Raw genomic sequence first — 23,105 nt, forward strand, 5'->3', positions numbered from 1 at the left:
GTGTGTGCGCGTGGACGAGAGTGCATGTGTGTCAGCTGCCTCATCTCTTGTTGATGCCGAGTGGCTGCCACCGGGCCCGACGGTTGATAACGGAATAAAACAGCTCCCGCCCCCTGCCCCATACACAGAACCCCCTTCCTCGACCCATCCTGTCCGAAATGATGAGCCAACCTCGGCCGGACGAGTTCAAGCCGCCCCCGGAATGCCCGGTGTTCGAGCCCAGCTGGGAAGAATTCGCAGACCCGTATGCCTTCATCAATAAGATCCGTCCCATCGCCGAGAAAACGGGCATTTGCAAAGTCCGGCCGCCTCAGGTGAGCATGTCCGTGGATGTCTTAACGCCCCTTTGGACGCGGATGCTCGCTCGGTCGCGACGCTTGTCAGAGATGAAGCGGCGACGGATTTAAAGGGACGACTGCTCAACATGGCGGATGAACGGCTACGTCTAGTCTTTGTGCCATCGCCGACGCTCGCTTCGTCCTTTTCGGCACCGCTGGCGCCACGAGCGGTCCGATTTCGGCCACCCCGGACGCTTTACTCGTCCTGCGAGCAAGGCCCGAGCGGAACCTCGTCGTCGTTGGCCGTGTGTCAACAAAGCATCGGCGCTCCGGCCACCGAGACCTTGAGCTAAAAGGCTAACGCTAACTAGCACAAACTGTCATGATGTAGCACACGGTGCTGTTGTCATAGTTGGCTATGTGGAAGGCATCATTTCCCCCCATTTTTTAGAAATAACCCCCTCGCCCCCCCCCCCCTCCAAAAACAACACGAGGCACTTCGGAGTTGGTCTCCCGTTTGGGCTGTCGCGTCCGTGTCGATTCTCGGCTGTTATTTGCCGGAGAGCATCGCGCTGTGGTCGGCGTGACATCCAACACTTCCATCAACTGTCACTTTCTATGAATCTTCACAACATAGTCCCATGTATACACCCTGCTTCGGCCGCTGTTAATGATGGACTTGACAAAGTCACCCAATGGCACCATAACAAGTACAGCAGGATATGCAAATAAAATACAGTCAGAAAACAGTTTAGCCTCTTAAAATGGAGCCCTGTCGCATGAAACCTTAAAAGTTTGATTGTGTTTTTGATGTTGACTTCGACAGTTTGAAGATGAACAACCCTTCGCGCCGAGCCAGTTTGTTGGGTGTTGTCCTCCATGTTGGCTTTGTGGTAAGCTGGCCGAGTGACTGGCTGAGTCTTCCATCTGGCCATTTTGTGTGCCAGTGGGGGGGATGTATGCTTCTTGTAACAAAAACTTGGGCCTCCCCTTTTGTGCGTGAGTTCTTGTTTTCCACACTCAGCTGTATAAAGAAACCCTTCAAATTTGTTATTTATGGGAGGGAGGCGGGGGTCTGTGAGTTACCCCCCCAGGAAGGTCAGAGCGTTCCGTGTCAAAAGGCCCTTTGTGTCAATTGCATATATACCTTATTGTAAAAAAATATTTTAAAAATGTGTTGGCACCAGTGAGGACTTCACAAAGGAAAGGCAAAAATCGACAGAGGCAGCGTGTAGGACCAATAGATGGTGGCCCCCAACCTCCAACTTGCAGACAAAGGCTCATGTGCTGATCTTGCTCTGTTGCTGTTCAGGGTTGGCAGCCTCCATTTGCTTGCGATGTTGACAGACTTCACTTTGTACCTCGGATCCAGAGGCTCAACGAACTGGAGGTGAGCATTTGTCATTTACTGTCGTCAACACATTTCTGGTATTTTTAGCACTTCCCATCTGGGACAAATTTCATATGTAGGTACGAGTACTGTGGCTGGGTTCATAAGATGTTGAGCTCTGTTGAGATCTTCAAAATACAGATTGTTACAAACGATTGTCTATTGTCAAGTGTGTCAAAGTCGTTTTTTGCCACGGGCCACATTGTAGTTAAAGTTTCCTCTGAGGGGGCTGTTGTGAATTTAGGAAAGCCATTCGAATGTTTCATCTCTTTCACATATTACAATCAGAATGCACAACAAATTAATGAAGAACTAGTTTTCAAATCTGAACTCAAGAATAATGTCTGTTATTGTGGTTTTCATGGGACTATTTTATATTTTGCTTGAGACTTAAGCAAGGATCATGGAATTTCACAAATTTGATTTGCTTTCACGGGCCGATTAAAATGATTTGATGGGCCAGATTTGTCCCCGGGCCTTGACTTGGACACCTGTGGTTTTTCTCATCCCAGGCTCAGACAAGAGTCAAGCTCAACTTTTTGGACCAGATTGCCAAATTCTGGGATTTGCAGGGCTGTTCCTTGAAGATTCCCCACGTGGATAGGAAGATTTTGGATCTGTACCAGCTAAACAAGGTTTTTTTAACCCGGCCTGGTAGAATTGTTTGAATTGTCGAACAAACTTTCCCATCACAGTTAGTCGCGGAGGAAGGCGGATTTGACATCGTCTGCCAGGACAGACGTTGGACCAAGATTGCGATGCAGATGGGCTTCGCCCCGGGGAAAGCTGTTGGCTCACACCTGCGAGGACATTATGAGAAAACTCTCTACCCCTACAATCTCTTTCAAAGCAGTGCAAACCTGCTGGTAAGATGCATGCCTCGTTAAACGGACCATGTTTGTTTGTTCATCCACCAACTGATACTAGACAGCAGTGCTAAGAGAGATGACTATAATTCTTTCAGTGACCACACTCGAAATGCTAAAAAAAAACAAGAAAAACAACAACACTAAGCTATACTACACGAGAAAGTCAACAGCGTGACGAGACACAACAAGGGAAGGTGCTGGGTGATACGATGCCAATGGGGTCACAGGCTTGATCCTCTTGTGCCCTCATTGGTTGTTGTCACACCAGGAACCAACCACGCACCTTGTATGAGTGCATCTGTAGTGTGCAAAGACTTGGAATCGTGGGGCGTGCCGGGGAACTCCATTAAGCAATTGGTCTTTCTGCAATATGGCTGCCACTTTAGCTGTTTTTTTTTATTCTTAACTCATTCACTGCCAGACGATATGCAAAAATGTGTCCACTCCAGTGCCAGGGTTTTTATTTTCACTCAAATTGGAGGCCCACAGAATATTGAGTTTTAGGACTACATAAACATTCAATACAGCGTAAGAAACCTTCGGCTCTCTTCTCATTCTCCTAAGTTATATGGGTCTGGAGTCATCTTAGATTGAAATGGGAGCGGTTGTGCAAAATACAATACATACATATTGATTTATATAGCACGTTATCAACAGTTGAAGCTGTAACAAAGCGCTAACATGGACAAAAGGGAAATGTTGCCCCCTCGCGTGAGGGAAAAACATTGCCAGAGGTCTGACCGTAGCTTGATTCGCAAATGCCCTCCCCCACAAGAAAAAAGCAAAACCTGAACAAATTCGGGATTGGCGCTGCACGTCACATGGTGGCGAATGAATTAATGATTTTTGTTTTGGTGTGAATACCGTATTTTGGAAAACCCAGCAAAACATGAAACACAAAATGCTGAAAATTTCGAGCTAGGTCAGGTTACTCGTATCTCAAGATACAGCTGAATCCGCAAACAGGCTTATTGTGGAATTTGAAGTTTTTGTGGCTGCTGTAGATCACAGGTGTCAAAGTCAAGGCCCGGGGGCCAATGTGGTCCGCCACATCATTTTATTCGGCCCTTGTGAAATTTTATGCTGCTTGTTCAAGTTCCAACCAAAATTTCGAATTGTCGTATGTAAACCACAATAAGTCATTATTCTTGACTTCAGATTTTAAAACTACTGGTAGTTATTCATTAAAATATTGTCCGCTCTAAAGGTAATATGTGGACGAGATGAAGCATTCTAATGGCTTCCTCAAATTCATCACGGCCCTTGAGAGAAAACTGAAACTACAAGGTGGCCCGTCAACGGCAAAAAAATTACTGACACCCTTGCCATAGGTCATAATGCCTTTATCAAAATCAGAAAGCCTTTAATGGTCCCATAATTGGGAAATTTGCAATCTACAGCAGCAAAATTGAAATGGGTGTGGGGGTCAACGGATAAACAAAGTATTCTATGCACAAAAGAAAATGTCAAATGCATTCACGGGATCCCGGGGGTTCGAGTGACCAACAACTTTTGCGTTTTTTTTGGGGGAACAAATGTAGAATCTAGCAAGATTTCACATTACAGACGCTCCCCACATTACGAACGAGATGCGTTCCAAGCGGTCGTTCAAAAGGTGAATTTGTTCGTAAGTTGCTTCAGTGCTATGTTTTCCATGGAATGTATGTTTAAAGGACAACCGACGTCTCCGGACAAGTTGTGTCCCTAATTTGTAAAATGGCTTCAAATGACTTCTACTGAGCGTATTTTACAAAGATTCCACCGCATATAGCTATATTTTACGTTGTAAGACTTGCGCTGAATATTCCGGAAGTCTTGTTTTTGAGTTGGTGACGAGTCCTCACCCTACGTCACTGAAGGAATGCCCCTCAGCGAGAAAGGACATACCTTGCATCACCTCAATGCATTTTGCAATACTTTGTTTGGTCTGAAAACTTCGTGTTGATCTGTGTCGATGGCGAAATTAGAAGGAAAACACATAACGCGATGGTGAATCCTTGTGTGTGGCACCGAGCATCTATTTGATATTCACTGACAAAAATTGTAAGGAATTAATCAGCCCATTTCTACTGAGCTTTTCACTGAGCTTTATCTTCTGCCTCTTTTCGGATGACACACATTCGGTGCTACATTTCCCTCCTCAAAATGAGACGGAAGCTCTTCTTTAATCGATTGCAAACATGTATGCTTTCCTCTTCAGAACTATTTGAATCATATTAATAACTGGATGAGTAACAAGAAAGCATATTCTCCGAATCTGAAGCCATTGTTTTGATTCTAGAGCAAGGCAAGACATCTTACCGTGACACCACGAACATGGGGGCGGGACCTTCTGAAACTGGCCAAATTGAAGTACTTTTTAAACACTTTAAGTCATTTTTATTGGTGTTTTGCATTTGACTAAAAATATCATACTGCGTGTTCTGGGTGTTTTAGATGCTATCAAACGTTTTTCTGATGTCAGTTAGGAAACAAAAAAGTGACGTCTGTTGTCCTTTAAGTCAAACACTGAACAGGGAAGTATAAAACACAGACACTCTAACAGTGATAAAGTAAATTCATACCTACTGTAGTATGACAACATTTATCATTGGGTCTTCACTAAGCCATAAGTAATTACTGAATTACGTGCCGATAGCCATTACTTTTTGTTATGCATTGCCCAAAATTGTTTGTAAGAACCGTTGTTCGTAACATGAATGCTTGTAAGTCGGGGAGCGTCTGTATTGAAATCGTACCTCGCGACCTCTTAGTGCCAATTTCTTGAAATTATTGAATTAAATGGGCTCTCTCTCTGTCTCCCTCTGACTCCCCCCTCTCTCTCTGTCTCTCTCTGTCTCTCTCTGTCTCTTTGTCTTTCTCTATCTCTCTCTGTCTCTCCCTGTCTCTCTCTGTCACTTTCTGTCTCTCTCTTTGTCTTTCTCTTTGCCTGTCTCTCTCTCTCTCTCTCTCTCTCTCTCTCTCTCTCTCTCTCTCTCTCTCTCTCTCTCTCTCTCTCTCTCTCTCTCTCTCTCTCTCTCTCTCTCTCTCTCTCTCTCTCTCTCTCTCTCTCTCTCTCTCTCTCTCTCACAGACACCTGAGGCAGCTTCCAAACTGATGCACTTGGAGGCAGACCCTGAGCTCGACAAGGTCTGTGGGTGCCACGAACAACAAGACGTTTTGTGCCTGTCTTTCCGCTTGGGTGTCTTGCTTGTTGGAAGCGATATCACTGCCCCTTTTGAAAACTTGTCAAACGGTTGATTTTTCACAACTCAAATTGAGAGCTGCATCTCATTACCAAAACGAATATGCTCTGGATTTCTATTTGGGGAAATAATTCCTAATCTCTTTCTGAGCAACCAAATGCAATTGGATCATTTGTCCCGGCAGCCCTGTTGGAAATCAGCCGATCATCTCAAATCTGGCCTCTGGTGGCTTGGCGTGACGCTCTCGTTTGTCCCACCCACATCCCACCCCGGACCTCCCATCCCAGCCCTGTTTCCACTCTGGCTGATGTCTACAAAATGTCCACACATTGACAACAATTAATGGTGGCCATTTATGTGGATGTCTTGTTAATTTGAGGCTCCCTGTAAATTCTTTTCAATTTTTTTCCCCGAAAAAAAAATTCCCATTCTGAAAACAAACAATGTACAAATTCAAGCCCACAAATTAATTTGATGTTCATGCCGTCGTGAGTTGTATATGTCACCTTTGGAGAAGACAGCCGCCGCCAGCACAATTTTTTTTGCACCCTAAGCAGAGCACCTATTCGAAGCGGCATTTCTTGCTCTTCTGCCCCAACCACTTGAAACTGCCTATGAACCCGCACATTGTCTGCTTCTGTGTTTTCAAAAGCCCGTACACCCTGAGCCGGAAGAGGGCGCAGAATATGCAGATCAGGCGAACACCAAGGAGATGCCCCTGCCCGAGCTGCTTCAGAGACAAACCACCCAGACGGCCAATTCTTGCCCTGGCGCTCGCAGGGGAAAACGCATCAAATATGAGGTGGGGTTGTTCGCTCCAATGCATCTCGCCGCATTTGTCACCAAACACGCCGCTGTTATCAAATGTCTGCACGCCCGTTTGAACGACTTACCTTTCTCTCGTTGATGACAACATAAAAACCTGCATTTGAAGGCGTGACATTTCAGTATGTGGTCACCTTTTCCTTTAGTCCGTGTGTGTGAAGAGTGAAGCGGGCGAGCCGGGTGAGAATCGTCCCAACTTACGGAGGAGGATGGGCTCTTTCGTCGCCAAGCCGGAAGCAGGTCGGCCTCCGCTTTTGCGTGTCCGCCACAAGCAGTGCTTGGTTTTTGAAACCTACATTTCACTCTTGGCTGCCTTACAGAAAAAGAGATTGCCCTTCAAGTCAAACAGGAGCCAGTGGAAATCAAGGAAGCGTTCATGGAGGAGGACAAATTCAAGCAACGCTACAAAAAATACATTCCGCCTCTTCCTCCCAATCCAGTCAGTGCAAAAATGTGCTCTTTGCCAATGTGCAAAGGAATTCCATTAGTGTTTTTGATCAAGTCTTTACTGAGTGTTGGGGTAATTAACCCATCGCTGAGGGCTTTTGGGGCGGGAGGGTGCGGCGTTTGACCTGTTAGCACAAGGGTGTCACAAGGGTGCCACATTGTTGTTGTTCCGGCTTCCTCTCGGGGGCCGTTGTGGTTTACATTTGACAATTATAAATTTTGCTTCAGACTTTATCAAGCATCATGGCACTTGACGTGCTTGATTTGCTTTCGCGGCCCAAATGAAACCTGTGATGTAAGGGATATAGCCAGCTAGCTGAATAGAAAGAGATCTAGCTAGAGAGCAATCTTGCTTAATAGATGAGTACGGAACTTCACAAGTTTGATTTGCTTTTGCGGGCTGAATAAAATGATGTGATGGGCCAGATTTCACCCCAGAACCTTGAGTTTGACACGGTGCCTTTGTATTTCGTGATTTCTATTTTTCTGAGTAAAAGATCAGGGGTGATTTTTGTCGAAAGGACTGTCTCGATTGAATTGGATCCCTTTGCTTCCTCCTCCAGGTGGATCTGGTTGTGTGTCTGGTTTGCAGCAGCGGTGGTGAAGAGGACCGCTTGTTGCTATGCGACGGCTGCGACGACAGCTACCACACCTTCTGCCTGATCCCCCCTCTGACAGATGTCCCTAAGGGAGACTGGAGGTGCCCCAAGTGTCTGGCTCAGGTAACCGCGATCGATGGAAACGACGGCACCAGCGAAGAAAAGCAGCGGCGGCGTGTCTAACTTTGCTGTGTTCACTTAGGAATGTAGCAAGCCTCACGAAGCGTTTGGCTTTGAGCAGGCCTACCGAGACTACTCCCTGCGGGCCTTTGGCCAAATGGCGGATGCGTTCAAGTCCGATTATTTTAACATGCCGGTTCACGTAAGTCGCTTGCGACCTAACAAAAAAAAAGGACAAACATCCCGATGGCTCCCGTTTCTCCGCCTCTTCCAGATGGTCCCGACGGAGCTGGTGGAGAAGGAGTTCTGGCGCTTGGTGGGCGCCATCGAGGAGGATGTAACCGTGGAATACGGCGCAGATATCGCCTCCAAGGAGTTTGGCAGCGGCTTCCCCATTCCCAACGGCAAATTTAAGGTTTCTCCCGCCGACGAGGTAAACGGATCGGCGAGGCCCGTCGCGTTGCCAAGGCGACGGCCACCCCTCATCCACCGTCTGTCTCCACAGAAATACCTCCACTGCGGCTGGAACCTCAACAACATGGCCATGATGAACCCGTCCGTCCTCACCCACGTGACAGCCGACATCTGCGGCATGACCTTGCCGTGGCTTTACGTCGGCATGTGTTTCTCTTCCTTCTGTTGGCACATCGAGGACCACTGGAGCTATTCCATCAACTACCTCCACTGGTACAAAAGAAGAAATCCGAGCTGGATTCCTGATGGGAGATGAGAGAGGAGCTCCCGTTCGATTGTTTCCTGTGGCTTTTATTTCCTTCCAAGGGGGGAACCCAAAACCTGGTACGGCGCTCCGGGCTTTGCGGCAGAGCAGCTGGAGGAGGTGATGAAGAAACTGGCCCCGGAACTTTTTGAGTCCCAGCCGGACCTCCTGCACCAGCTGGTCACCATCATGAACCCGAATACCTTGATGGCTCACGGTGTCCCGGTCTGTTTTCTTCGGCACGCCACTAAGAACCTCTGCGATTGGATCCTCATTATTTTTTGGGGGGGATGATGTTGGGCTTCTGCTTCAGATCTATCGAACAAACCAGTGCGCTGGGGAATTTGTTGTCACCTTTCCCAGAGCCTACCACAGCGGCTTCAATCAAGGCTTCAACTTTGCGGAGGCGGTCAACTTCTGCACCGTTGATTGGGTAAACGCGATTTGAGGATTTGCTCAGTCTTCATGTATTCGAGGGGGGGTCTCAAAAGTGTCACTTGACCTTTTCAGTTTTGTTGCAAAAATTATTCAAACAGACGTGCGCTCGTCAGCATTTGGCAGTAGAGGCATTGCAGCTTTTCTCAACAGACTGTTTCCATTATTTTTCAATACAAAGCGTGCGACAGGAAGGCCTGCTCTTTACCACCTCTGAGGGAAAATTCGTGGAGCGGGCACTTGCGCAAAACCGCAAATCGGCATCCACAACAAAAACTCAAGTTAAAAAAAGCTTCAGATGGTGAGAAAGCGAGCCGTGATAAATTCAGGCAGTTAAGCATCATAGATCTTCCACTTTAAGCCATTTTGAGCCACCTGAAGTCAGTACAGATAGAAGGTTCTGAGTTGCAACACTGCTCTCTCAATGGATAGACTCTCACAATTTTATTCTCGCTCAACCGGGTTTTCCCCAGCGGTGGTCACAGAAGAAAGACCATTGTGTTATTTTCTGTCTTGAGCAAGACACGTGTTGTAAGTGCAACCAAATTGGCACTGAACCGCAATCATGGACGAATCAACATCTTGTCAGACTGTGCATGCTTTTTGCTCTCATGTAAACTCCAAAGCCAAAGCTGTCAAATCGCCTCCTCATGCGCAAAGGATTTGTGAAACCAACACGGCGAAGGTTCTGCTTTTTTGTAATGACGAAGCTTCAGCGGCCGCGTTGAAGCTTCGGCGGCAGAGTCGAAGCTTTGGTGGCAGCGTTGAAGTTTCGGCGGAAGCATGGAAGCACAGCAGGATATTTTTCCGCACGCGGTCTCGCTTGACATCGGCCTGACCCGACCGCCGTCTTCTCTTAACCCCCGCCCTCCAGATGTCTCTTGGTAGGCAGTGTGTCAATCACTATCGCACGCTGCACCGCTACAACGTCTTCTCCCATGACGAGATGGTGTGCAACATGGCCGCCAAAGCGGAGACCCTGGACGTGGTTTTGGCCTCGGCCGTCTATAAGGACATGGCCATGATGATCGCAGAGGAGCGGGAACTGAGGGGAAAAGTGGCCCAAATGGTGAAGCCGCCGCCATCGTTGCTTGCCTCCAATGCGTCGGCCGCCGCATGACGTCACCTGCACTCTGGCCTTTGAAGGGATTGCGGCACCAGCGGGAGGCCAAGTACGACCATCTCCAGGACGACGAGCGGCAGTGCGCCAAGTGCCGCACCACCTGTTACCTGTCCGCCATCACATGTCCCTGCAGCCCCGGTGTGCTGGTCTGCCTGCATCACGTGGCCGACCTTTGCCCTTGCCCACTCGACGACTACACGCTCAAGTGAGTTGCTGCGCCGGGACAGGTGTCACTTCCCAACGGGCCAAACGCCCCCATGGGGCTTTGCTCATTTAGTTACAGATACACGCTGGAGGACCTCTTGCCCATGATGGACGCCTCCAGGCGGCGGGCTGAGTGCTACGATGCCTGGGCCTCCCGTGTGACCGAGACGCTGGAGGCCAAACTGGAAAAGAAGAAAGGTAAGGCGAGTTGTGGAGAAAAAACATGGCTTAACGTGAAGGCCTGTGCTCCATCATCTCTCCGCACTAATGATGTGCCCGACTGAGACTCCGAGGCGTGTGCCGAGTAAACCGGAAAAAAAAAATCTTCAAAGCGCGGTTCGAGGCATGTGTTACCCTTTTGGCCATGCCCGAAGCCTCGGAACGCGCGATGCTATGTTCGAAGCCTCGGCAAACGTCATCGCCAAAATTTTGCGGGTCATTGGAAATAAAAAGTCGACAATAAGCTGACAGGAGACACGGACGCAGCCAACTCGCATCGTCAAGCCTCAAATCAATCAGATTCGTTCCACAACGAAAAAGAAGAGAACATCCCCCCCCTGGGATCATTTTGAGCAGATCTCTTCTAAAAAGCTACAAGTTATAATAACCAGTGCAAATATATAATGGAAACTACTGTGACAACGTTTTTATGTCTTATATTATATTATATTATATTATATTATATTATATTATATTATATTTATATTATATTATATTTCAAAAGCTATATATTTTTTTCTCCATTAGCTGTAATCCTTTTCCATACATTTTGAGCCCATCAAATCCATGGTATTGTTTTTAATCACTCTGTCGCTACATTTATTTTCCACATGATGGCGCAATAGAACAAATGAAGCATCGTGAGGCTTTGGCCCAGAAGTGAACCATTTGGTTGGAAAGCTTCATTGCTTCTTGATGCTTACGTTTACCATCACTTCTCTGCAGGCTTGGCAGTTTTGCGCTCACTGCTTGCTGAATCTGAGTCGGAAGGCTTCCCTGAAAACGACCTGCTGCGTCGCCTGCATATGGTCACCCAGGATGCAGAGAAGTGTTCCTCCGTGGCACAGCAGCTCCTGAACGGCAAGCGGGAGAATAAGTAGGTTGCCGAGACGAGCCCTCTTCCCCTCCAAGTCACGGCCGCGGCCTTGACCTGCCCTGTTCCCAAGGTACCAATGTGGCGTCGGGAAATCCCGCAACCAGCTGAGCGTGGAGGAGCTCCGTTCGTTTGTGAGGCAGCTCTATAACCTCTCCTGCAGCCTCACGCAAGCCCCGCTGTTGAAGGTGGGCTCGGGGTGACTCATTCTGGGAAGCTAGCTTCTACTCAGGCCACCGCCGCTCAATCCGTCCCGCCCTCTCTCTGAAGGAAGTCTTGAATCGCATCGAAGACTTCCAGCAGCACAGCGAGAAGGTGCTGGCCGACGAGTGTCCCGGGGCGGCTGAAATCCAGAGCCTGTTGGATGTCAGCTTTGACTTTGACGTGGACCTGCCCGAGCTGCCGCGCTTGAGGGAACGTCTGGAGCAGGCTCGCTGGCTGGAAGGGGTGGAGCGGGCCGTCTTGCAGCCCGCCACACTGACTTTGGAAACCATGCGCAGGCTCATCGACCAGGGCGTGGGCTTGCCACCACATTCGCCCGTGGAGAAAGCCATGGCGCGCCTGCAGGAGCTTTTGACCCTGTCGGAGCACTTGGAGGACAAGGCCGGCCATCTTCTCAAAGCCAGGTGAGGGTGCCGCCTCGCCTGATCCATCATGGCCGTTCGCAGTGATTTACCAGGATGCCACGACACCGCCCCCCCCCCCCCCCCCCCCTATTTGAATTGCAGCCAGTGCAAAAAGCTGTGGCTAGACTATCCAACCAGATCAACAAAAAGTGAGCATCGCGTTTAGTCCCATCCCACACTCCCCATGTGCGGTCTGGCATTTGCTGTCACAAGTTGCTTTTCATGGAATGCGCACGTCTCCATCTTGTTCCTTTGCCATGCTTAGCTTAGATTTTTCACTTTCACCCAGTTGGGTTTTGCAAACATTTGAAGTCAGGAGGACACACGTATTTTATAGAAGCACCGCGAGTTTTTCATCAAGCAGCGGTTTGGCATCTTGGGAGGCGGTTGTCAGGGATGCATCTTGGTTGCGCCTTTGACGCATTTTGACAGCCACTGGCGCAACTTACTGTAACTGTAACTCAACTTCGCCAGCACAGCGCATGTCTATTACGATTGCCGCATATTGCTACATAATCTCCGCCACATATGACATACTTCTGTTAAAATAGCTAAAGAAACAAATTTAGTTAAACATCAATTAAAAACTGTTCGTTGTCCTTGAGAGGTTTTAACTTTCGTCGTGATCCGCCAGAAACTGCCGAAAGAGATAATTCAATATTCATTGAATGACATCGATCTAGATGTTTACAATATGGAGTCAGAGAATAAGAATCAAACTCTATGACAATAAAAACAAGCAGCAAACAAGCATATTTTTGTTTTTAAGAAACAATGGAGGGTAGTGACAATTCGTTTCAGCAAACTACTGTTAATGATTCGAATTTACTGGCTAATGGGAGCGATTTCAGAGCCGTTGCAGCACGTTGGAAATCTTAAAATCAAAGAAATGTTTTAGACAGTAGTAAGAAATATTGTGCTAAGTCTCTTCTCTGTCTTTTCTGTAATACCATAGAATATCAAAATAGCACGGGATTGATAGTGTAGTAACTCAAGAAAATAGAAAAGGTTTATTTTGTGTATAAATAAATGATTTGACTTGAATTCAAATTGTTTATATACTAGAAAAAATGATTTAGGTCAAATGTTTTTATTTGCAATTTAGAAATAACATGTTCCAATGAATGTATTTTGGTTTATTTCAGTCAGTTTTGTATACTTGGACAATCTAATTAAATCGGGCCCATCCATTTTAGAATTTGGCCCCCTTTTCAGACACAAGGGGGCCAAATGGCCCCCTTTTTAAATTTTCCAGATGCATAACTGGGTCTTTGAACAATCGCATTTTCTACGTGGACAGGAAAGAATCTGACAAAAGAATGAGATTTTTTTTCAGAGGCCAGCGGAGGGATCCCCTCCCAATATTTTATGCAAAATGTTTGTCAAAACGAATGCAAATACAAAAAAAAACGAGCTCATTGGTTTGACCTTGAAGATCACAGCGCCACAGATTCTTTAGCGACTGTCTCCTTGTGTCCTGATTCCCCTCGTCAGACCACCTCACTCCATCGAGACCCTGAGTGCCGCAGCTGAGGAAGTTTCTGGCATCTCCTCTCACCTTCCTAACTGCCTCCTCCTGAAGGACACCATCAGAAAAGCCATCGAATGGCTTCAAGAAACGGACGAGCTTCAGGTCAGGATGCCCTTTTGGCACTTTGGGAAACATGGTTAAAAATTGACCTGGGGACTCAGAAGGCAAAAGTTTAGACGCTGTGCATCAGAATGCGTGTTTGGCTTCTGCCAAACCTTCTGGTCAATTGTCAATCCGCCGAACGGCCCTCGCTCTAATACACAACTCTCAAATGTGTGATAGAACAGCCCACTCCCCAAAAAATTGACACAAAAAATATGATGGACTCAAACACAGTACGTGTAGCATATGCTTATTAAAAATTCTATAGAGAATCCCAGTGGTGGAGCATCAGGGACTGCAAAGCCTTCTCTGATGGCCTAAAAAGATCGGAATCACAGACTGATGTGAATTCTATTTTGTCCATGAATTCTTATGAAATAATTCAAAATTTGTCTTTCAGATTTCTTTCATTGCTTTTCTTTCCCATTTGGTGCTGCCTCCAGACGTGTGGTTTCATATTTAGAGGACAACCGACACCATTTTTTTTCGTTTCCTAACTGACATCACAAAAACGTTTTATAGCATCTAAAATACCCAAAACACGCAGGCTGATATTTTTAGTCAAATGCAAAACACCAATAAAAGGGACTTAAAATGTGCTAAAACAGCAACAAATTGAGCTGCGAATTGTGGATTTTCAGAAAGTCCTGCCCCGAGTTCGTGATGTAACGCCAAGACGTCTTGCCTTGCTCTAGAATCAAAACAATAGCTTCAGATTCGGAGAAGATGCTTTCTTGTTACTCATCCAGTTATTAATATGATTCAAATAGTTCTGAAGAGGAAAGCATAAATGTTTGCAACCGATTAAAGAAGTCCTTCCATATCAATTCGAGCCGTCAGGACAATGACAGCAATGTAGCACCCAGAAAATGCAGAAGATGGCGCCCAAGGTCCGTTGGAAATGGGCTGATTTGTCTGCTGGGAATTTGTGTCAGCGAATATCAAATACAGTGAGACCTCGGCTTACGAACACCTTACCTTACGAACATTTCGGTTTACGAACGTCTAATGTATGAAAATAAAACCTTGGAATAAGCACTACTTTTCGCGATACACACCCACCACAGCTGGCGGAGTGATCTTCGGATCTGGCGGAGAGATCTTCGGATCTTCGGCGGAAGCACGCGACCGAACAGCGCTCCAGCTGGCGCACCTTTCCACACCCCCTCTCTCTGAATTCACACGTCGATCGCCCCAGAGGAGCTTTTTGCAGATAATTTTACTATTATGAGACCGAAAAAAACCCACCACAGGCTCGTGTTCAGGCAAAGAAGGCACAAACTTTCTACGACCATTTTACAAATAAAGAGCCCGGTACCGTCCACCATTGCTACCATCCTTCGCCTAAAAGCTTTACACAAAGGCGTTATTTAGTCGATGCTTTCACGTGATTAATGACACCGAAATTGTCGCGTGCGAGTTGACAGCTGGCGCGGGGCCGCCGCTCGCGACCTCCGCCAGACGAAGAAGACACTTCAATTTCATTTCATTTCATCGAGTCGCTGTCACCTCGACCAGATTACGACTCCTCGCTGTGTCTTGTGCTGGCAAATCCAAGAGTTTGCTTTGCCCGAGGTGATTGTTAGCCGCGTTCGCGTACGTTTGGTGCTTTCCGGGATCGCGAGTGTGCCATTTTATTTTGCCTACCTTGACAGGCTAATAAGGCTTATTTAGTTGAAAATTATATTTTATGGAGACCTGGGAACGGATTATTCTCATTTTTATGGTTTCCTATGGATTTTTTTTTTCGGGATGCACACTTTTCGCCTTACACACTCTGTCTGGGAACCAATTAAGTTCGGAAGCCAAGGTCTCACTATACTGTAGTTGTCTTGGTGCAACACATAAATAACGCGATTCACCATCGCGTTATTTATGTGTTTTCCTTCTAATTTTGCCATCAACACGGATCAACACGAAGTTTTCGAACCAAACAAAGTACAGCAAAATGCATTATCCACTGTGTGTCACTGTCTCGGTCAGGGGCGCTCCAAACATGACGTCACGTGGGGATCGTCATCAACTCGAAAACAACACTTCCTGAATATTCAGCGCGAGTCTTACAACGTAAAATATGGCTATATGTGGTGGAATCTTTGTAAAGTACGCTCGGTAGAAGTCATTTGAAGTGATTTTACAAATTATGGACACAACTTGTTCGGAGGCGTTGGTTGTCCTTTAAGCATTGAACCAATCACATTCCAGTCATCATTTGTGACCACGGTCAGAAATCGATCTGGACGGCTCCACAATCAGTTATACGTTAGCATCAAATAAGTGTCGATACAATTGTGGCTTGAACCAATCCGATCTGGAGTTGGTCACAACAAAGCATTCTCACAGGGAAGTTATTTTCCAGCTGTCGCTACCTTCTAGTGGACTTTTAGTCAATCGCACCACACTTTTTATATGAGTTGCAGTCGCTGCTGTAGCTGCAGTAAAGCTTATATCGACGTCACATAGTTAAGGGTTGGATTGATTCAGACGTAGCACGACTGAAGACTGAAGGGAGGAAGCCTGAAGTGTGAAATGCATGGCTCGCCACTGCAGAATCCCCAGATGAATATATAAAATAGATATTAGCCAAATATATGCAGCTAAATAAAGAGAGCACATGTCTGTGTCAGGCTTTCCATGGGTCGTTTCAAAGCATTTTGAGTCATGACTCGGATTTTGCGAATAAATAATGCCTGAAATGGAATTAAAAAAGCCTCCAAAGCAGCCCCAAAAATGAAACCGCGTCGCACGATAAACTTCGGCAACGCGGAAGGTGGATGCATATCTCTGACCGTGGTGGTCTGCGTCTCCCCAGCAATACTTGGAAATGGACCGTCAAGGTGGGGGTCCATGATAACCCGCCGCACCGTTGTTTTGCAGGCGAATGACCACAGACTCCCGGTGGACAACTTAACGGATATGGTCATCCGAGGACAAGCCATCCAAGTCCACCTGGAGCCCTTAGGGAGACTTGAGTCTTTGGTGGCACAAATTCAAGACTGGAAAGAATCTGCCGCCGCACTTTTCCTGCGGAAGGACTCGACCCACACTCTACTGGAGGTAAACCCGCCCCCGTCGGTCCGCCACGGTCGTTCTTATGACACTGGAATGAATGGGAGGTTGACCGTTGCCCTTTTCGTGGCAGGCTTTGTGTCCGAGATGTGAGGTTGGAAGTGAAGGCTCTCCGAAGAGGAAGCCAAATAAGGGGAAGGAATTGCCTAAAAGTAGCAAGAAGAAACCACTGAGATTCCAAACCATCGGCGATGTGGAGAAAGCGCTTTCGGAGGCCAAGGACTCCACCTCTATTGTAAGGGCTTGTCCGGCGAATTCATCGCAATTTGTCGTCGGCTTGATACGCATGCTGGAAATTTGCAGTAGTGATGGGAATTCTGGAGCCTTTTAGAGAGCCGATTGTTTTGACTCTGCTCACCAAAAAGAGCCTCTTTTGGCTCCCAAATGACTCAATTTTTTGTTGGAAATTAATTTATATCCAAAAATAAGGCAAAATTGTATGTAAAATGAATGACTAATGTTAGAAAAATACAATATATCATTTTTTAATGCAAAAGCTTTATAATAACAATACATTTAATTTCTAAGCGCCTTTTAAAACTCAAGGACATTTTTATAGCTATATAACTCTATACATTGTAAAAATTAAGATTGAAAAAAGCAATGCATTGGGGAAACTAAACAAATGGTCAAAAAAGACTGCCATCGCAGGGGTAATGCTAGTGGCCCTCAATCTGCAGTACATATGGACCTAAAAGCTAGCAACCGCTCATTGGGACAATTTTAAATTTGGGTTCAGACTTTAACAAGCATCTTGGCACTTGAAATGCTTTATTTACTTTTGGGCGCCAAATAAAATGACATGGTGGGTAAGATGTGGCCCCCGGGCCTTGACTTTGACATTCTTTTTAACATGACAATTTTCAGTTCGAAGATCAGATCGAACGATTCGAGTACATCCAAAAGTCGCCAAAGTTCTGTGAACAAATGTAAAGATGTGCTAACTTTGCTAAAGGGTAGCTAATATCAGAAACTTGAATTTGAAATACACTTTTTTTTTAGTTATGATGATAATTTTGCGATCATTTTGTCACCATCATGTAAAGAGAGTTTTGAAGAGTGCTTGTAGATGAGATATTATTGTTATTGTTATTATTATTATTATTATTATTATTATTATTATCTCTTAGCTGGCTAGCTTTCTATCCATTTCAGTTACTTCCGGCTTGAGTGAACGCTGGCGCGTGTGGCTGCCGCTGCTCACCCACAGAAATAAACTTATCCCGTGATTGTAACGTGACCTTGAGAGTTTTGAAAGGCGCTTATAAATGAAATGACATGTATGATTATTATTTGACGACAATGAAGTTGAAATCTTAGCGAAAGAAAATAGATGGTTTGAAAGGGGAATAAAAGAAGCTATTTTCATATATAGCTTTATATTATTCTGAACCTACTCAACATGGAGTAAAACATGGAGTGCTTCAAAAAAGAAAATATACAGTACAAAATCAAAGGCCCATCTCAAAACAATGTCAACAATAGAATCCCGTCTCCGATTGTATATGTTTATAAACTTTTAGCTAAACGACACAAGCTTTGTTGACCACATAACCAGTAATAAATTAAAATGAGTAAAACAAAAAGCAGCATCCAGGTCAGAGGTTTTGCTAGTCTTTAGCAAAGATTGGCATTAAGAAATACCAGGTGCCTCAGCTTTGAGGGGGGTGATCCTATTTCTCCTATCACTTAATTTAAAATGAGTCCAAATTTTACTTTGTTTCCTATCCATTTTCTCACCTTTGCACTTTCCACCTTCCACCGTGTCATTTCTCTGTCACGCAATCGCGCTCTCTTCTGTCTCACTGTCTCTCCTGTTTGTGTGCTGCTCAAAGTGTGTTGCGACACATCTCTAGTTGGTAGTAGTCGTGCCTCCATGTCTGAGCCAACTTGTAAATCCTCCCTCGCGTCGTCACTTCCCAAATTTAGTCGGTCCAAAATTGTACCTGTGGCCGCCTGAAAAGGGAGATTTATATGCCTTTTCAGAACGCCACGCTGGAAGCTCTGCGGGTCAGTGAGATGGAGGCTTTCCGTCTGCTGAGAGCGGCCAACGAGTCCAAGCTCCTCCCGACCGCCGACTGCACCGACCTGAAGGTGTGTGTCTGTCAGAAGACGCTGATGGGAGCCATGCTGCAGTGCGAACTCTGCAGGGACGCCTTCCACAGCGTGTGCGTCCGGGAGCCGTCGAACCTGGGCGACGCCCCTCCCTGGCTCTGTCCCCGCTGCCAGAGGTCCAGGAAGCCGCTGCTGAGCAAAGTTCAGCCACTGCTGGCGTCCCTGAGGCGCATCACTGTGCGCCTGCCCGAAGGCGACGCGCTGCACCACCTGGTTGAGAGGACGGTCAACTGGCAGCGTCGGGCGCAGCAAATTGTGCAGTCCTGCCGTTGGAGCGAGTCGGAAGAGGGAGCCGAGGCTCCCCCCGTCCTGACCCGCTGCGCGTCTGACTCTGGCGACAATTACAGCGACACACAGGTCGGGCGTCATCTGCTTTTTTTTTTTGCTTGCTTCGGGGGATTGAAGGTTCCCCATCTCACCATTTTTTTCCCTCAGGCCCCTTGTTTGACTCCGGAGTGGAACAAGACCAATCATTCCCAGACTGTCTTCTACACTGAGCAGAGATGCATTCCGCTGCAGGGTCAGCCCCCTCACGCCTCCCCGTACAAATGGGAAAATCCTTCCAGAACTAAATCCAGAACCCCTCTGGCTTGACAGGCTTGAATCAGGACTTGGAGGAACTGATGGTGGAAGGCCTCCTCCTGCAAGTGTCGCTGCCAGAAGTCCGCACCCTCCATCGTCTTTTATTGGACCGAGCCACCAGCCAGCACACGACGTCTCCAGCGCGAGACCATTCCGCGGACTGCGACAAACGTGGGCGGTTTCACTCTCAGGGAATCAAATTCAGCCAGGTAAACGACCCCCACCCCATCCTTTAAGGGCTTTACCATGTTACTTCTGGGTTGAGTGAACGCTGGCGCGTGTGGCTGCCGCTGCTCACCCGCAGAAAAAATATCCTGTGATTGTAAAGTGTACTTGATAGTTTTGAAAGGCGCTTATAAATGAAATGTATTATTATTATTTACCAACAAGGTTGCGTCGTATTGGTCAGGTTGATGCGATTCATCAGTTTTCAGGATCAGAAGCATCGTTATTGAACGCAGGAGAAATGTGTCGGGGGAAGGCTAGGCTTACTTACCATCACATTGTTTGCGATGTATTGCTAACAGCACGAGTGTGAAAGTCATGGCCCGGGGGCCAAATCTGGCCCACCACATCATTTTATTCGGCCCGCGTAGCAAGTCAAACTTGTGAAATTCCATGCTCACCTATCGAGTTAGCTAGTTAGCAGGATAGCTAGCAAGCGATTGAACAAGCGATAGCAAGCAGGCCTGTTCAAATCTCAGTTGAATACTGTAAGCCACAGGTGTCAAAGTTAAGGCCAGGTCGAGAGTGAGGATATGGAGGAAAAACCTTGGCTCCGGTGTCATTAAGTCTTCTTCGGCATGCAATGCGGCTTGAGAGACGAGAACATTGACAACCCGATCATCCATTTACCCGTGACTGGGTGTGTTTGAAGTAAGACTTCTTTGCGTCCATGTCATGGCATCCCATGCAGTACACAGCACATCCATCTTATATTTCCCCCTTTCATTTTGACTGCCACAAACAATTCCGAAGAAGAAGTAAATATATATAATATGCATGTAAATCCCTCTTGCCCCCACCCCCACCCCCACAAAAATAAAATAAAAAAACAACGATGTTTTAGCTCTGGACGGCGCGTATGGGCAGGGCACATTCGCGCCGTTCTGCTCCGATTGGCTGCGTAGCGTACGGGAACTGTACGGTATTATTGGCTGGACACCTTTCACCTATTGAGTTACATTACAAAATGGTACTATATATATAATAGATCATATGTATATAATAGATTATATCAGTTCTAAAATTAGATATTAAGTAATGTGTTTCTGTTTTATTTTGTGTGCTGCATAGATGTTCTTGTGCACTGAGTATGTGCAAGCAGTGCGCAATTGCGCACGCATGCAGCTTCGAGGGAACATTGCCTGCTGGGGCCTCATTTTATTCGGCTCGCGAAAACAAATCAAGCATGTCAAGTGCTATAATGCTTGCTAAATTCCCAACCAACTTTTCAAATTGTCCCATGTAAACCACAATAACTCATTATTATTGACTATTTTGAAAACTAGTTATTCATTAATATTTTGTGCACTTTATGTGTGTAATATGTGGAGGGGAAGAAACATTCTAATGGCTAATTCATAACAGCCCCAGAGAAGAAACAATAAGAACTATGTATCCCACCGCAAAAAAATAATTTGGCTAACAGGAACCGAATATGGCTTGGCTATGTTCATTCTTCTTTTGACCTCTGAGTCGTGGTAATAGCGGAGACATCTTATCTTTTGCTTCCTTTTGCCAACATTTGCATCCGTTTTTCAGGATGCAAAAGTGAGGGAAACTTCGATGGTGCTGGAAAAGAAACCAAAGCGGCATTTGCCTCTCAACGGGGAGCGGCCGGCGAGGGACAGGAAGCACACTCACAAAAGACAGAAGCTGAATCCAAAGGAAGTAGAGCGCAGGCCGGCCTCTGACCTGTCCTCGCCGCCTTCTGATATCTCGCAGTCTGACGAGTCGGACGAGGACTTGGCCGTGTGTCCCGCAGAGCAATGCCAGCTCCCCGAGGGAAATGAGGTGTGGAGAAAGTCTTTGATCATAATCTGTTCATGAAACCTTTTCGAAAACCGATTTGTTCAAAAACCGAAACAACACTTCCCTTTATAATCAATGTAAAAAAAAAAATCCGTTCAGAGTTTAGAAAACAACACTTTTAAAGCACTTTTGAACTATTTTACAGCATTTACTGAGATCTCTGGCGAACATTTCTGCTTTTTCGATAAAAACTATACTCAACAATGCTATACTCAACAATACATCTGGTCACAATGACACGCGACACAAGGAAGTGATGTATAAGGAAGTGGAGGGGATTCAAGTGGCGCACTCAGTTTGGTCGAGAACCGAAATGGACGAGAACGGAGACGTTTGAAACCCAGGTTTGACTGTACTTGCCTTCTTGCCCGTTTCTCTTGCCGCAGGTGGACTGGGTCCAGTGTGACGGCTGCTGCAACCAGTGGTTTCACCAGGTGTGTGTCGGGGTCACGGCGGAAATGGCGGAGAAGGAGGACTACATTTGTGTCCGATGTGCACTGAGCAGCACCCACGTGATGGAATGAAGCAATCGCTGCTCGTTGGGCGCCACCAGCCTCAGCCTCACCTTTGTCCAACCCTTTTGTAACAATGGTGCTATCTTCTCTTTTCACTTATTGTTCAGAGCTAAAACATTGTTGTTTTTTTATTTTATTTTTGTGGGGGTGGGGGGGGCAAGAGGGATTTACATGCATATTATACATATTTACCTCTTCTTAGGAATTGTTTGTGGCAGTCAAAATGAAAGGGGGAAATATAAGCTGGATGTGCTGTGTACTGCATGGGATGCCATTACATGGACGCAAAGAAGTCTTACTTCAAACACACCCAGTCAGGGGTAAATGGATGATCGGGTTGTCAATGTTCTCGTCTCTCAAGCCGCATTGCATGCCGAAGAAGACTGAATGACACCGGAGCCAAGGTTTTTCCTCAATATCCTCACTCCCTTCTAGTGTTTAATTCCATGCATCTTTATATGATTGTTGCCATTTTTTTGTAGAATAGTTTTATTTATCCAAGCAATAATGTTTGTCCAATTTGACAAATGGATCTCCGGCGAATTCATTGCTGCCCGAGCAACGGTGCGATGGACAGCGAGGGAACAGCTGCAGCACGGGACACTGCTCACATGTACAAACGGGCAGCATGGAACTTGGTATCGGATACTCAGTGTGGACTTGCTATAGTTTATATTGTGGAATAAATGCATTTTGTTCTATGGACAAGTCTTGTCTTTGATGTGTTGTGCTGAAATTGAAACATGTTTTTTTCCCCTGACACCATTGAGGCCAGGCCGAAGCATGAACAATTGTTTCATAAATCTGAATAGGGGGACACTCAGCCTTTGGCATTAGGACGAACCAAAGCAGAGCGGCATGACAGATGACATCACGGTGTCAACTAAAACTATTTTTTTAGGAGGGGGACTCGAGCTGATCCCAGACACGCCCATAACACTGCTGCATCTTTCTGCTGCACCATCCAAACCGAATTTTCTGCCATGGTTCCTCACCGGTTATCCCACAGCGAGGCTTTTCCAGTCATCAACGACAGCTTCTCCTGACCTTTTCTGCACCTCTCAATCAATACCACCCCAACTGTGCCACTCCAATCTGTACGGTCAGAAATATACAGTATTTGTGTCCTGAATCTCGCCTCAGTTTCTTGTCCCAAAAACGGATTGTAAGGTTGCTGACAACAATCTCAAAATGGGACTGTGATTGTCCTTCCTGTGTGGAGTTTGCACATTTGTTTCAGTTCCA

At 46.4% G+C, this 23,105-nt stretch overlaps 1 protein-coding gene across 3 annotated transcripts; it reads left to right on the forward strand.

Moving 5' to 3' along the window:
• On the forward strand, positions 1-22,561 carry kdm5bb (lysine demethylase 5Bb). 3 transcript variants are annotated; one of them, XM_089005633.1, is made up of 28 exons: positions 139-314; positions 1,591-1,668; positions 2,181-2,303; positions 2,364-2,534; positions 5,610-5,666; positions 6,375-6,524; positions 6,694-6,787; positions 6,868-6,986; positions 7,558-7,716; positions 7,796-7,915; positions 7,988-8,146; positions 8,219-8,400; positions 8,494-8,656; positions 8,745-8,864; positions 9,741-9,935; positions 10,013-10,194; positions 10,267-10,391; positions 11,139-11,289; positions 11,360-11,474; positions 11,557-11,912; positions 13,407-13,545; positions 16,423-16,602; positions 16,688-16,849; positions 18,601-19,086; positions 19,165-19,249; positions 19,327-19,520; positions 21,076-21,327; positions 21,732-22,561. In XM_089005633.1, the coding sequence occupies exons 1-28, from the start codon at positions 159-161 to the stop codon at positions 21,867-21,869; spliced, it is 4,611 nt and encodes a 1,536-aa protein (XP_088861759.1). In that variant the 5' UTR covers positions 139-158; the 3' UTR covers positions 21,870-22,561. The 3 variants fall into 3 exon arrangements, with proteins under 3 accessions (XP_088861768.1, XP_088861750.1, XP_088861759.1); XM_089005642.1 differs by having other exon boundaries at positions 1-314; positions 18,601-19,249; XM_089005624.1 differs by having other exon boundaries at positions 138-314; positions 7,988-8,400.
• Positions 22,562-23,105: the final 544 nt, after the last annotated feature.

This window comes from Hippocampus bargibanti, linkage group LG01 (assembly GCF_051943395.1).
Source record: "Hippocampus bargibanti isolate YZ-2025 linkage group LG01, ASM5194339v1, whole genome shotgun sequence".
NCBI classification, from domain to species: Eukaryota; Metazoa; Chordata; class Actinopteri; order Syngnathiformes; family Syngnathidae; genus Hippocampus; species Hippocampus bargibanti.

What these genes read in the sequence shown, in the direction of transcription:
- kdm5bb (XM_089005642.1), top strand. Translation starts at nt 159, where the DNA reads ATGATGAGCCAACCTCGGCCGGACGAGTTCAAGCCGCCCCCGGAATGC. An exon ending in CGTCGCCAAGCCGGAAGCAG is followed by an intron (nt 6,788 to 6,867) that starts GTCGGCCTCCGC and finishes GCTGCCTTACAG; the next exon opens with AAAAAGAGATTGCCCTTCAA. An exon ending in TGATGGCTCACGGTGTCCCG is followed by an intron (nt 8,657 to 8,744) that starts GTCTGTTTTCTT and finishes CTTCTGCTTCAG; the next exon opens with ATCTATCGAACAAACCAGTG.